The 12,287-nt window shown below is 41.0% G+C and overlaps 2 protein-coding genes across 2 annotated transcripts in view; both read left to right on the top strand.

Moving 5' to 3' along the window:
• The window catches only part of plcd3a (phospholipase C, delta 3a), a 25,542-nt gene extending 17,068 nt beyond the window's left edge, over positions 1–8,474 (top strand). The window contains exons 3-15 of the mRNA XM_020605558.1: positions 178–406; positions 1,665–1,794; positions 2,304–2,529; positions 3,022–3,223; positions 3,360–3,504; positions 3,813–3,965; positions 4,066–4,218; positions 4,321–4,471; positions 4,618–4,734; positions 5,015–5,193; positions 6,408–6,543; positions 6,840–6,989; positions 7,078–8,474. Coding sequence (XP_020461214.1) covers positions 178–406; positions 1,665–1,794; positions 2,304–2,529; positions 3,022–3,223; positions 3,360–3,504; positions 3,813–3,965; positions 4,066–4,218; positions 4,321–4,471; positions 4,618–4,734; positions 5,015–5,193; positions 6,408–6,543; positions 6,840–6,989; positions 7,078–7,220 — 2,114 coding nt within the window. The 3' untranslated portion in view covers positions 7,221–8,474. The remainder of the gene's footprint in view (positions 1–177; positions 407–1,664; positions 1,795–2,303; positions 2,530–3,021; positions 3,224–3,359; positions 3,505–3,812; positions 3,966–4,065; positions 4,219–4,320; positions 4,472–4,617; positions 4,735–5,014; positions 5,194–6,407; positions 6,544–6,839; positions 6,990–7,077) is intronic.
• Positions 8,475–9,775: 1,301 nt separating this feature from the next.
• LOC109963190 (glycylpeptide N-tetradecanoyltransferase 1) overlaps positions 9,776–12,287 on the top strand; it is an 11,134-nt gene continuing 8,622 nt past the window's right edge. Inside the window, exon 1 of the mRNA XM_020605534.1 lies at positions 9,776–9,938. Within this exon, the coding sequence (XP_020461190.1) occupies positions 9,835–9,938 (104 nt within the window). The 5' untranslated portion in view covers positions 9,776–9,834. The remainder of the gene's footprint in view (positions 9,939–12,287) is intronic.

Below are 12,287 nucleotides of genomic sequence, written 5' to 3'. Positions count from 1 at the left end.
CTATTGAGAAGTTCTGTATGTAAAGTGCACATTATGTTATACGGTCACATTGCTATGTCACTGTGCCTTTACAGGAGGGGTTCATGACTCCCTTAAACCACTTGACCTTTATTTGGTTTGCTCACCAATAACAGAACCCTTTTGGCCTAAACCTTTCACTTTCTTGTCTTCTCCCAGTCGCAGTGACAGAGGTGGAGTGTGTGCGTGAAGGCTGCCAATCAGAGGCGCTGAGGCAGCTGTCTGGGTCAGTAGAGGAGAACCAATGCTTCACAGTGGTCTTCAAAGGAGACAGGAAGAGCCTGGACCTGCTGTGCCCCTGTGAGGATGATGCTCGGCGCTGGGTACGAGGGCTTCGCACTTTAAAGGAGCTAGTGTCCAACATGACTCAGAAGGAAAAGCTGGACCAATATCCTGCCTACTAAACAATATGCCAGAATAAATATACTGTGTAAATACTGTGGAACTGAGGCAGCATTACTATGGTGACTGAGTCTGCTGTCACATGTGTGAAATTCTCAGCATAGCTAAGGTGAACAGTAATGACTCATTAAAAAGCCCCATCTAAATATAATCCACTGTTAATTACAATTCATCATAGCTAGAGGAAAATATGAGAATAGATATCGTGTGGTGTATAACATTAAGATCATCTCTGCTCCTCTTGTCTATTTCTCGTTCATCCTCTGCTTATTTTTGTGAATATATAATTCAACAGGTAATTATCATTTCATGCTATCTTGTTATTTACTGATTATGTGTCATACAGCAGACTATCAAGTAGCCTAGGTTGTGTTTATCTGAAACAGTATTGTGAAAGTTTGGGACTTATTGTGTAACAGTTTGCATAACTGCACACACAGATGACAACATTCAGCCTGCCTAGAAACAAGATAGATATTGTCAGAAATGTCCATCCCAACAAACAACTAATCCCATGTTCAGTTGAGTTTATAATTTAAGTCATTTATAAAAGATTTTGTGGCAACAGTTGAATTTTAGCATTGCACTCCTATAATATAAGGATCAAAATCAATTCAGGAGAACCAAACATACCATATAGTTTTAGTCCATAAACTCTTTTTGTCAGAACTGGGTGCCTACATTACCCACAATGCAGCTTACGTATTTACCAATAGTTCATTTGGAAAGTTAGGTGTGCTATGCTAATAACAGCTTATGTAGCCTCAAGCTGCTAGCCTCGCACTGAGTTAAGGAGCAGGCTACAGAGGTCTGATAAGTTCACTCCACACCCCACACTCCCAGATTTTTTTTCAAACGTTCAACAAAAGGCTTTATACAACTTTATTCATGTATACAATATTAGGCCGTAAGACACCTATAAACAAAGTTTGATGTGCAAAATTGATAGAGTTCCCCTTTAATGGGTCCATAATGCAGAAACTAAGTCTTTCATTTTGCTTGTGTGCATAACCTTGGGTCAATAATATTAATTAGTACAGCCCATAATCAAGTGCACAATGTCAAGTGTTTTGCAGGTACATATTGAAACAATAACCCCATTCAGTTAAGAACACCCTTGGACAGGGTAAACAGTAGGTTGCAAGTGGGCCAAATAAAAAGCTGCACATTGTGAATCCAAACACCACTTTAATGATATGCCTGTTTGTAGGTGTAGCCTGGTTTTATTCTTTAACTCTCTACACTTGGATCCGAGGCTACCTGAGGCGAGCGGATCAGAACCGGGACGGCAAGATGAGCTACGATGAGGTCAAACGGCTGCTACTGATGATCAACATTGACCTGAATGAGCAGTATGCCCGCTCTTTATTTAAGGTCTGGTCAAGTATTTGTAGTATGTGTACAGCATTAATACAGGATATAACTCATATGAACTGAATTCTGAAAACACAGAGTGTAAGAAGACATAGAGGAGAAGCACAGAGATATAGAGTTGCTAATGTGTCAACTAGGGTTGAATCAATTTCATTTCTCTGATACCCTGGAGTCCAGAGTCTGTGTTCAATTACCAAGACAGTAGCAAACCAACCACCAGCCCACCTACACATCTTTATACCTTCTCTCCTATCTTCCCCATAACAAATCAAGAGCTAGTTATTTCTTTATTGTAGGGGATTGATTACTGGCTGCTGTGCCCTCAGATCTCAGCATTCTCCAATAGTGACCCTCCTTGGAGAGCCATATTTTTATTGTAAATGGGATGAATTTTATGGAGATGCTTTCTCCACAGGTATTTTGAAGCAATCCCCCCCCCAAAAAAACAAACTCGTTTTTTTTCTGTGTATTCAACTTGTTTATCTTTTTTAACTCATCTCTCTTCACAGAAGTGTGACCGATCCGGTGATGGACGTCTGGATCATATCGAGATCGAGGAGTTCTGCAGGGAGCTGTTGCGGCGACCTGAGCTGGATGCTGTGTTCAGACACTATTCGAGTAATGGTTGTGTGCTCTCCACTATGGAGCTGCGTGACTTTCTTGGAGACCAAGGCGAGGACGCCTCGCTGAATCATGCTCAGAAACTCATACTCACCTATGAGCTCAATGAGTGGGGTATGTCCTAAAAGCAGTAATTAAGGGATTTAAAGTAAGAATCCACAACATTTTCATATAAACACTGTGGATGTCTCTTTTGCTACTATCTCCTGACTGACAAAATAAAAGAAAGATGTTAAAGGACTGAATTTTTTATTTATTTGCATGGGTTCAGTCCAAATGACATAAAATATGTTATAAATTACAAACTTTAGATGACTATCTGGTTAAGAGAATCTTTGAATTATTTTAAAACTAAAACAAGATATGATCCGCATCATTTTTTTGGTGTTTCTTATCCAGTATATTAGAAAATATATTTAGAAAACAGAACTATTAGTAATTGTAAAAAAAAGGAGCTATTAGTGTGATTAAATAATAAAGTTAATGTTTTCCTAGACTATTAAGCTCAACCCTTGTGAGAAAAGAAAGGTGTAATTTTTATGTTTATACTGTTGATGAGAAACAAACTAAAAACCTCTAACAGAAACACTGTGCTATTAATTGCAGCACAGAAAAACCAGTTCATGACCCAGAATGGTTTCACTGTGTACATGCTGTCACTGGAGAATGATGTGTTTAATCCTGACCATGCAAGAGTTTGCCAGGACATGAGCCATCCATTGGCCCACTACTACATCTCCTCGTCGCACAACACCTACCTTACCAAGGACCAAGTCACCGGCGCCAGCAGCACTGAGCCATACATCAAGTAATCAGAGAGATATTCCTCAAACTCCATCAAATAGCTATTTAGATTTTGTTATTCCACCCACAAGCTTGCTCACTGTAATCACCCTGTGGTGTCATATTTTACAATTTGAGTAGCATGTGTGTGTCACTGTCAGGGCTCTGAACCAGGGCTGTCGTTGTGTGGAGCTGGACTGCTGGGATGGAGATAAAGGAGAACCTGTCATCTACCATGGCCACACTCTAACCTCCAAAGTGCCCTTCAAAGAAGTCATTGAAACCATTGCCCAATATGCCTTTAAGGTAAGAGAAACGTTATCTTTTACTCGTAGAAATCCTCAGTTGTGACAGTATGCGGCGCCTAATTACTGCTAATGAAATAAGTGAGAAGTTGGTCAGTAAACAAATCTAGATTGCTGACTTCTTGCTTTCACAGCCTACTGCACCTCTAATGGTTTCAAACTTGGCTAAAAGGCAACCCTGGTGTATTTTAGTTTGGACATACTCTACAGTGTCAAAACCATTGCAGTGTTAGGCCTGCTCTGCTACTATGTGAGCTAATTGCATTTTAATAGCTTGGCATAAGAGTTTTCTTGTGCTTTTCCCTTCAGGCATCCCCATACCCTCTCATTCTGTCCTTGGAGAACCACTGTTCTGTGGAACAGCAGGCTGTGATGGCCAAACACCTCCACACCATCCTGGACAAAAAACTGCTCACCAAGCCCCTTAGTGACAAGCCGCTGAAAGATCTGCCTTCTCCTGAGGTGCAGAACACACACACCGACACAGCTGGTTCCTTTTTCAAAGACCTCTAGCCATCTGATTTTCTAATGAAGTCAATTGTTCCATTGGCCATTCTTGCAGGATCTGAAGGGGCGTATTCTGGTAAAAGGGAAGAAGCACACACCTCACCTGTGCCAGGTCGGCAAGACCAGCAGCAATGCCAGCGTCTCCTCAGGCTCTGAAGATGACCTAGCAAGCAGCATTAAGAACACACCCAAGAAGGATCCTACAAAGGTTAGTTCAGGAAGGCTTGTAATTAAGTCTGGGAACCTGTTTACACAAACCTTTTACTTAATTGGGCCAATTTTGTTAAATGTTTGCATTTGCTCTTTACAGGCTTGTGCTAAACTGAGCCCTGAGCTTTCAGATCTTGTGGTGTACTGCAAGAGCATCACCTTTCGTGGCTTTGAAAATCTATCTGAAAAATCAGCCGATGAAATGTCCTCCTTCTCTGAAAGTGAGGCCCTAAGGCTCATTAAAGACTCAGGTAAAACAGTGGAAATAATTACATCTTGACATAACAGACAGAAAGAAAAAAGACTTACTGACATTGCTTTGCTGCAGCTGATTCTACAAAAAATATAATCAACCTCCAGTATCATGGCATGTGGATTGCTATCTTTTCATTTGCAGGAAAACTGTTTGTAAGACACAACAGCAGACAGCTGAGCCGGATCTACCCCTCCGGCCAGCGCCTCCAATCATCCAACTATAATCCTCAGGAAATGTGGAATGCTGGCTGCCAGATGGGTTAGTAATTCTGTCTAGAAGCTAGGATCCTGTTCAGATGGGTGCAAATTAAGGCAATTCAATTACAAAACATTACATGATCAGAAAATGCCAAAGAAGTGTTAAATAGATGCTTTAGAAAGTGCACATTTCTGCAGATCGCTGCCACATCACAACACATCGATGCTACAGGGCTTTACTGGTTCACTGACTATAATTCGCTCATGCTGAAATGTTTTCTGTTGGCACATGTATGATTGGGCTGTGTTATCACTTCCTCTCCCCTCTGTGTGCTGTGTAGTGGCTCTTAATTTCCAGACACCAGGGGAGCAAATGGACTTGAACCAGGGTCGCTTCCTTGAAAATGGTCACTGCGGATATGTCCTTAAACCCAGCTTCCTGTGCAGCCCCACATCCAACTTTAACCCAGAGAGCACGGGAGGAGGTCCAGGTCATGTCCCCACCCAGCTGACTATACGAGTGAGTAACCTACTAGCTAACAGTGTTCCTTTGACAACGAGACAATGGGATTTATAAATCTTAGGGTATAAACAAACTACACTACGGTCCCCCGATTTCAATGTCACCATGGTGTTTCCAACATGTAAACTGATTGAGCGCACCTAACCTGTTCTCCAAAATCCTTCCCTCGTTCCTCTTTCCTAATCTAGCTAGTGATCATGGCTGTGTCAGTTAGTTGGAATAGTTTGCAAGTGCACAAGTTTAAAAATAACGAGGATGTAAAGGCAGACTAGTGAGTAGATTAGTTAGTCTTTGTGATGACGGTTAATATCCCAGACGGCCTCTCTAGTCTCATTTAGTCACTTGTTAGCAAAGACCATTTTGAAGACATGTAAACACATTAAAATTCACAAGTGGTGTATTTACTGACATTTTGTTTTATAGAACAAAGCATGAAAATGTATTGGCCTTGTGCTAACCACAGACCTTATTTCAGATGTCTAACCAGAAACCCATTCAAAAAGCCCACTGGCTTCAGGGCGTGAGAACCAAAAGTGCAAAAATGTTAACTCAGTTCAGGATTTTAGGACTCACTACTACAGCACTCTATTTGAGCATACTTTGTTTTTCTAGACCAATTTTTTTTTTTTATATTTGTAATCTATTTACTGAATACTGTCATTTAATTATGGGCAGCACAGTGGCGCAGTGGTTAGCACCGTTGCCTCACAGCGAGAAGGTTCTGGGTTCGGGCCCCACTCGGGGCTGCAAACTGTGTGGAGTTTGCATGTTCTCTCCGTGCTTGCGTGGGTTCTCTCCGGGTACTCCGGCTTCCTCCCACAGTCCAAAGACATGCAGCTTAGGTTGATTCGCCCGATTGCCGGCTGGGATTGGCTCCAGCCGTGACCCTGTTCAGGGACTAAGCAGTAGAAAATGAATGTCATTTAATTGATTGTCTTATTTCTGTGGAGTCAAATTCCTTGTATTTTTTAGAATACTTGGCAATAACCTAGAAGAGGGATTATTCCTCTGGTTTTCTGTCTAAGGATTTCTTATTTTTTTCCATTTCCAAGGTTTTTTGGGAGTTTTTCCTTATCTGAAACAAGGGTCTAATGATAGTGGTTACATAAAACATGGAATGTATAAAACTGACTTGATCTGACTTCAATAAAAATTTGATACAAATCCCACCAGAATGTGAACATGCAAACTGACTACATTTTTCTTCTCAGGTAATATCTGCACAGCAGCTGCCAAAAATCAACACAGATAAGGCAAGCTCTATCGTGGATCCACAAGTGTGGGTGGAAATTCATGGGGTGGCTATTGATAATGCAAGACAAAAAACTCACCGTGTTGACAACAATGGTAATTCTGAGATTTCATTAAAACAACAAACTTATATGATTAGCTGTAGGAATAATTTAGCTTGGTTATAATTAATTATTGCTGTAGAATAATGATTTTTATTCATTATTGTCTTATTGACTTAGACATGAAAACAGTAGGTAAATAGATAGTTTAGCTTTTTGAAACCTGATTATGTGCAGTGCAGATGTTTGAGGTTTCTGTGTTCTTTCCTCTCCAAAGCCATGATTAGTTTGTTCAAAAGCCACAACGCTAGGTGATGTACAATATTTATAGCTCTTGTGCACCCTCTACAGGTTTTAACCCACGATGGGACAGCACTCTGAGCTTTCAGCTGCAGGTCCCTGATCTGGCCCTGGTGCGGTTTGTAGTGGAGGACCATGATCACACACGCAAAAATGACTTTGTGGGACAGTTCACCTTACCATTCACAAGTCTACGCACAGGTATTCATAAAGACTTCATCTACATTTTATAAAACTGCCATCACTGCTGCATGCTCTATGTAACGTGTGTGCTATATTCTTTTCTCAGGTTATAGACATGTTCACTTATTGAGGGCAGATGGTTCCAGCCTGTCTCCCGCCACACTCTTCATTAATGTCAAAGTGAGCCGCAAAGGAGTTTACATCAAAACTGTGCCCCAGCGTCTGACCATTGGCAAAACCAAGGCATGATGTGCCTCTGAACCAGATAGAAAGCTACATTTTTTGACACAAAAAGACTTTAAAAAATGGCCCCTGAATGTGAGGAGATGGAGACTGAGGCTGCTGCTAGCAGGTCTTTCGGTCCAGAACTCAAGTGGTCCAATTTACACTGAGCCACTTCCCAAAGCAGGAAGAAAGATGTTGTTTATTCAAGATGAAGAACCATATTGGTTCTTAGCAATTGAACAGCTGGACAGTGAGTGCATGATACACTGAAGGTATCTGGTCTTGTCAGTGCTGAGCACTCTGGCAACACAGGATTGTGGTTCATAAAACACACTGATATTGGATTCTTTACTCACTACATTTTAACATGGACTCTTATGCTTAAAATTAAATCCCATGTATCTTGGATAGAGTAAAAAAAAGTGCTCAAAGGATTTTTAAAATATTTTACCATTTTTATATTTAATATGTATTTGGCTTTAACTTAAATATTTTGTTTAACAAATATAGCATTTAGCTACAGCTGTATTGTAAGAACTATAAGAAGGACTCTAAGCACAACTGGTTGTAACTAAATAATAAGAAATAATTTTACAAATTACTGTATTAGCACTGAGATGTTATCTAGATGTACTGTAGTTTCACTGATTGCCACAGATGGTATTGTCCATGAGCAAATGTTCAAAGAGCTTATTTATGTAGTCTGACTGAATACTAACTTGATACTTTTACTTTGGCAGTAATTCCTCTGAGGTGAAAGACTTCTTATTCACCAAATAACTGACAACATATTTCCATAACTTACAGATGAACTATAAACAGATATGCTTATGTTCCTTAAAATGTCAAGTTTTGTATTTGCCTCCTTTAACACTTTAAAATATAGTGTTCAATCAAATTGTGTTTTTAAAATATTTGCATGTAGGTATTTTACCTTTTATATCAGCATTATTTGTATGTTTTTGCCAATTCTTATCACATTCTTTATTAAATAAACTGTAATTAACACTAATTGGAACTAACTCATAAAATCACTGATTACTGCAGGTTACAGTGAATCATTTAAGGAGATTTCCAGATAATAAAATGTTCAATGATGTAAGCTGCTGCACAGATTACTGTAATAACAGTATACTCTATATGATCAAACAAGACAGGTTTAAAGAGATTGTAGCATGTAACAAATGGTGGCTGCTGTTTGACCTTGCAGTGTTAAAGCTTATAGTCTATGTTGTGGGAATGACAGTTGGTATATGTAAAAGATAAATACTGTTTTCATAAAAGCACTAACTACACATTGCTGTGTGGGCCCTTTTACTGTTCTGTGCATATACAGACCTATGTTGATGTTTGGTTCGCAGTTTCTTTTTAACCTCTGAACAACTTTCTGTCAGTTGGTAAGCTTCGAAAAACTAAGAAGACCAATGAAATGCAGGTGGAGCTAGGCTAAAATAATGTAGCATGCTGCAACTTAAATAAGAACTACTTTTTCACAGCCCAAAAGTAGTTCTAGTAGTAATTTTCTATATTTTAGTAAGCTATTGCCAACAGACTCTAGGAGAACACCAGAACCAAATAGCATATGAAGTGTATGTGATATAGCTCCTTCCTCTGTGTTGTTTATCTCCAGTGTTGGCCAAAATCTGTTGATCAATGAATCATATGATTGCACTGGGTGACATGCATGCAGTGAGCATAGAAACCAGTTGATTTTGAGTCAGTCCAAAATACATCGTCATGCTTGTGTGCAGGCTCTTTAGTGCACCAAAACAGGTGAATCATGTGTCATACCCTTTATTCTGCCACCAGTGATTATTAACTTACAAGGCTAATAAACGTAAAATTTGTACATAAAACAGTTAATTTGACTTCTCGAAGGCCCTTCCGATATTGAGGATCTGGATACAATATTAACCTCAGTATTCTGCCACGTTCGATACAATGCATAAAACATATGTAGAGCATCAGTAAACCATTAATTAACCATGAAGTCTTCACTTACAACCACGTTATAATGGGTGTCTTATTGGTAAGTGACACATACTGGTATTATGGCGTGTTATTATTAATATGAGAATTTATATACATGTACAGTACGTATTAGTCTATGTTATATCATAGCCTACATATCCCACGGCTGTATATCCACCACCTCTCACGTGCGTCACGTCAGATACTTTACTGTTTTAATTTCCATCCATCCATCCATCCATCCATCCATTTTCCTCCGCTTATCCGGGACCGGGTCGCGGGGGCAGCAGTCTAAGCAAAGATGCCCAGACTTCCCTCTCTCCAGACACTTCCTCCAGCTCCTCCGGGGGAATGCCGCGGCGTTCCCAGGCCAGCCGAGAGACATAGTCCCTCCAGCGTGTCCTGGGTCTTCCCCGGGGCCTCTGCCCGGTGGGACATGCCCGGAACACCTCCCTAGGAAGGCAGGCTGTTTTAATTTGTCAAAGGCAAATTACGCTTCAAACATGAACCACCACTATATTATAAGCATGTATTTGCTGTAAATATTGGGAAACAGCCAGTAAAAGACAACAGTGAAGACATTTCAATGTCAGCTTTGAACCAATAGCACCGAGGGACGTTTAAAGGCGTCGAAGACACGTGGTAACTCCTCACTTCCTGGTTAAAGATGGCGGATGAGAATGAGACAGCACCGATGCCGGAGAAAGAAGATGTAGAGGATCACGGACATTGCAGCGACTGTGAAAATGAAGAACACCACTTTGATGATGGGTAAGAAGGTGGGCTTTGTACCACCGTGGAGTATAATCTGTCATTTTGCTCTATAGTTTAGTAAAGCGAGTGTATAGTAAGCAGACATCGATGGAAGAAAGTTGATCCGCCCACTTTTTCCACCCATTGGTTAGACACCGGTTTTGCCTTCCTGTTATTTTATTTTATTGGCTGAGCTGACTTTTGGTTGGTCATGTGGGCGGGCTTTAGCGTAATTTAGCTTTAGCCCAGTTAGCAAGGCGTAGTATGGGGTTGGAAACCCAACTTGCGCTTCATAGCTACTTTTATCATACAACACAACATTTGTTGGTATTTGTACAACTTAACAAAAGGTCAATTGTCAATTGACAGTTTGATATATTATTTATACGACGTTACTGACTGACTGTAACTGATGGAATTCGTGGCAACCCCATTTGACATTTAGCGAGTTAGCTTGCATGCTAACATAGCTGTCAAACCCCTATTGCCTGTGCATGGATTTCTATCCAGACTCATCAAAAGTGAAACAAGCAAGACATGCATGTTGTTACATGCGTAGCTCAATAAGGATGGCTCTCTGAGGTGGCTTTGTTAACTGAGGAGTCTAGGAAGCGTTTAATTTGGCATTTAATCACAGAAATATGGCAAAATCTAAAGTAGCCTTACATTAATGTTTACCTAGCGGTGGCACACATGACAGAGAAACAAGCTTGCAAGCAAGCGTGTCTAACTCTTGGAAAGTGCGATTTCTTTTTTGAGAATAAATTGAAGGACCAAATACTGCATGTAAGGCAGTGGTTCCCAAACCCTTTTCTCTTGTGGCCTCTTAAAATGAAGTAATGTTTACTTGTGACCTCTTTTCACAAGCTTTAGCCTTTGGTGTGGTCATGAGCTGCAAGAATTTTGACCACAGTATTGTTTAACAGGGGTGGACTATGATTTGGTTTCGAGTCGATACCAAGTAATTCCCTGGCCAGGATCACTGATATTCATAGCCCGATTTGTATTGTTATAAGCAGCTAATGTACTCTCATGTAATGAAAGAGAAATACGTGATCTAACGTGACTGAGCCTTTTTTTCTTTTTTTATACATAGTGGTTTTATTGAGGGCAGTGTATCGGTAGACAGAACAAGATATTATACTTGTAGTATTGATACTTTGGGCATTGATCAGCCCAAAAACACATTTTTAGAGGCCTCAGTAGCACAAGCGTTTTTAGTATTTTATTACGGGAAAAGCACAAACTGTTTTGTAATAAGTCAAAGTGTTTATTTGTCATATGCACAGTTAGGAAACGTGTTTCCCTGCACAATGAAATTCTTACTTTGCTGTCCACATGAATGCCACATACAAAGGAAATATAAAGTAGATAAGTAACACAAAATCTAAGGCACTTCAAGCAGCAATGCAGCAATATAATAAAAAATATATAAGAATATAATAAGACAATGTATGCTGCATGGGAGCAGCATGTGCAGCAGACAACAGTCAATGTGCAGTTTTGCATGTGCACACTGAGAATGTAAACAGTACAGGTCATAGGTCATGACGTATTTCCTGGTAATAAACTCCTCAGCTGTTTAGGAGTTTGATGGCAGAGGGAAAGAAAGAGTTTTTCAGTCTGGAGGTCCTGTATTTCACACTTCTGAACCTCCAGCCAGAGGGTAGGGAGGCAAACAGTCCATGCTGGGGGTGGGTGGGATCTTTGAGGATGGAGGCAGCTTTCCTATGCACCCTGTGGTGGTAAAGGCCCTGCAGAGAGGGCAGTGGAGTCCTGGTGATGAGATCTCCTCTCCTTCCTCATGTCCACTGTCATCTCCTTCGTCTTGTCCGTGTTGAGGCTGAGATTATTGTCCTTGCACCATGACACCAGACCAGCCACCTCCCTCCTGTAGCCTGCTTCGTCCCCACCAGTGATGCGACCTATCACTGTGGTGTTGGCCATGAGCTTCAGGATGATGTTGTCTTTGTGGGAGGTGACACAGTCGTGGGTGAACAGGGTGTAGAGGATGGGACTGAGGACACATCCCTGTGGGGTGCCAGTGTTTGTAACAGTGCTGGCTGATGTCCTGTTGCCAATCCTAACAGTCTGGGGCCTGCCAGTCAGAAAGTCCAGGAGCCAGTCACAGAAGGTGGGGTGCAGACCCAGTGTGGACAGTTTGTGGGTGAGTTTGTAGGGGACAACTGTGTTGAAGGCAGAGCTGTAGTCAATGAAGAGTATCCTGATGTAGGAGTCTCCATTTTCCAGGTGAGAAAGGGAATAGTGGAGGGCAGGTGCGATGGCATCTGAGGTGGCCCTGTTGGGCCGGTAGGCATACTGCAGGGGGTCCAGGGGGTCCAGTATACTGCTCTGAATGTGGGCCAG

Source organism: Monopterus albus, unplaced genomic scaffold (assembly GCF_001952655.1).
Source record: "Monopterus albus unplaced genomic scaffold, M_albus_1.0 scaffold70.1, whole genome shotgun sequence".
NCBI classification, from domain to species: domain Eukaryota; kingdom Metazoa; phylum Chordata; class Actinopteri; order Synbranchiformes; family Synbranchidae; genus Monopterus; species Monopterus albus.
This window is presented reverse-complemented; position numbering and strand designations above follow the sequence as displayed.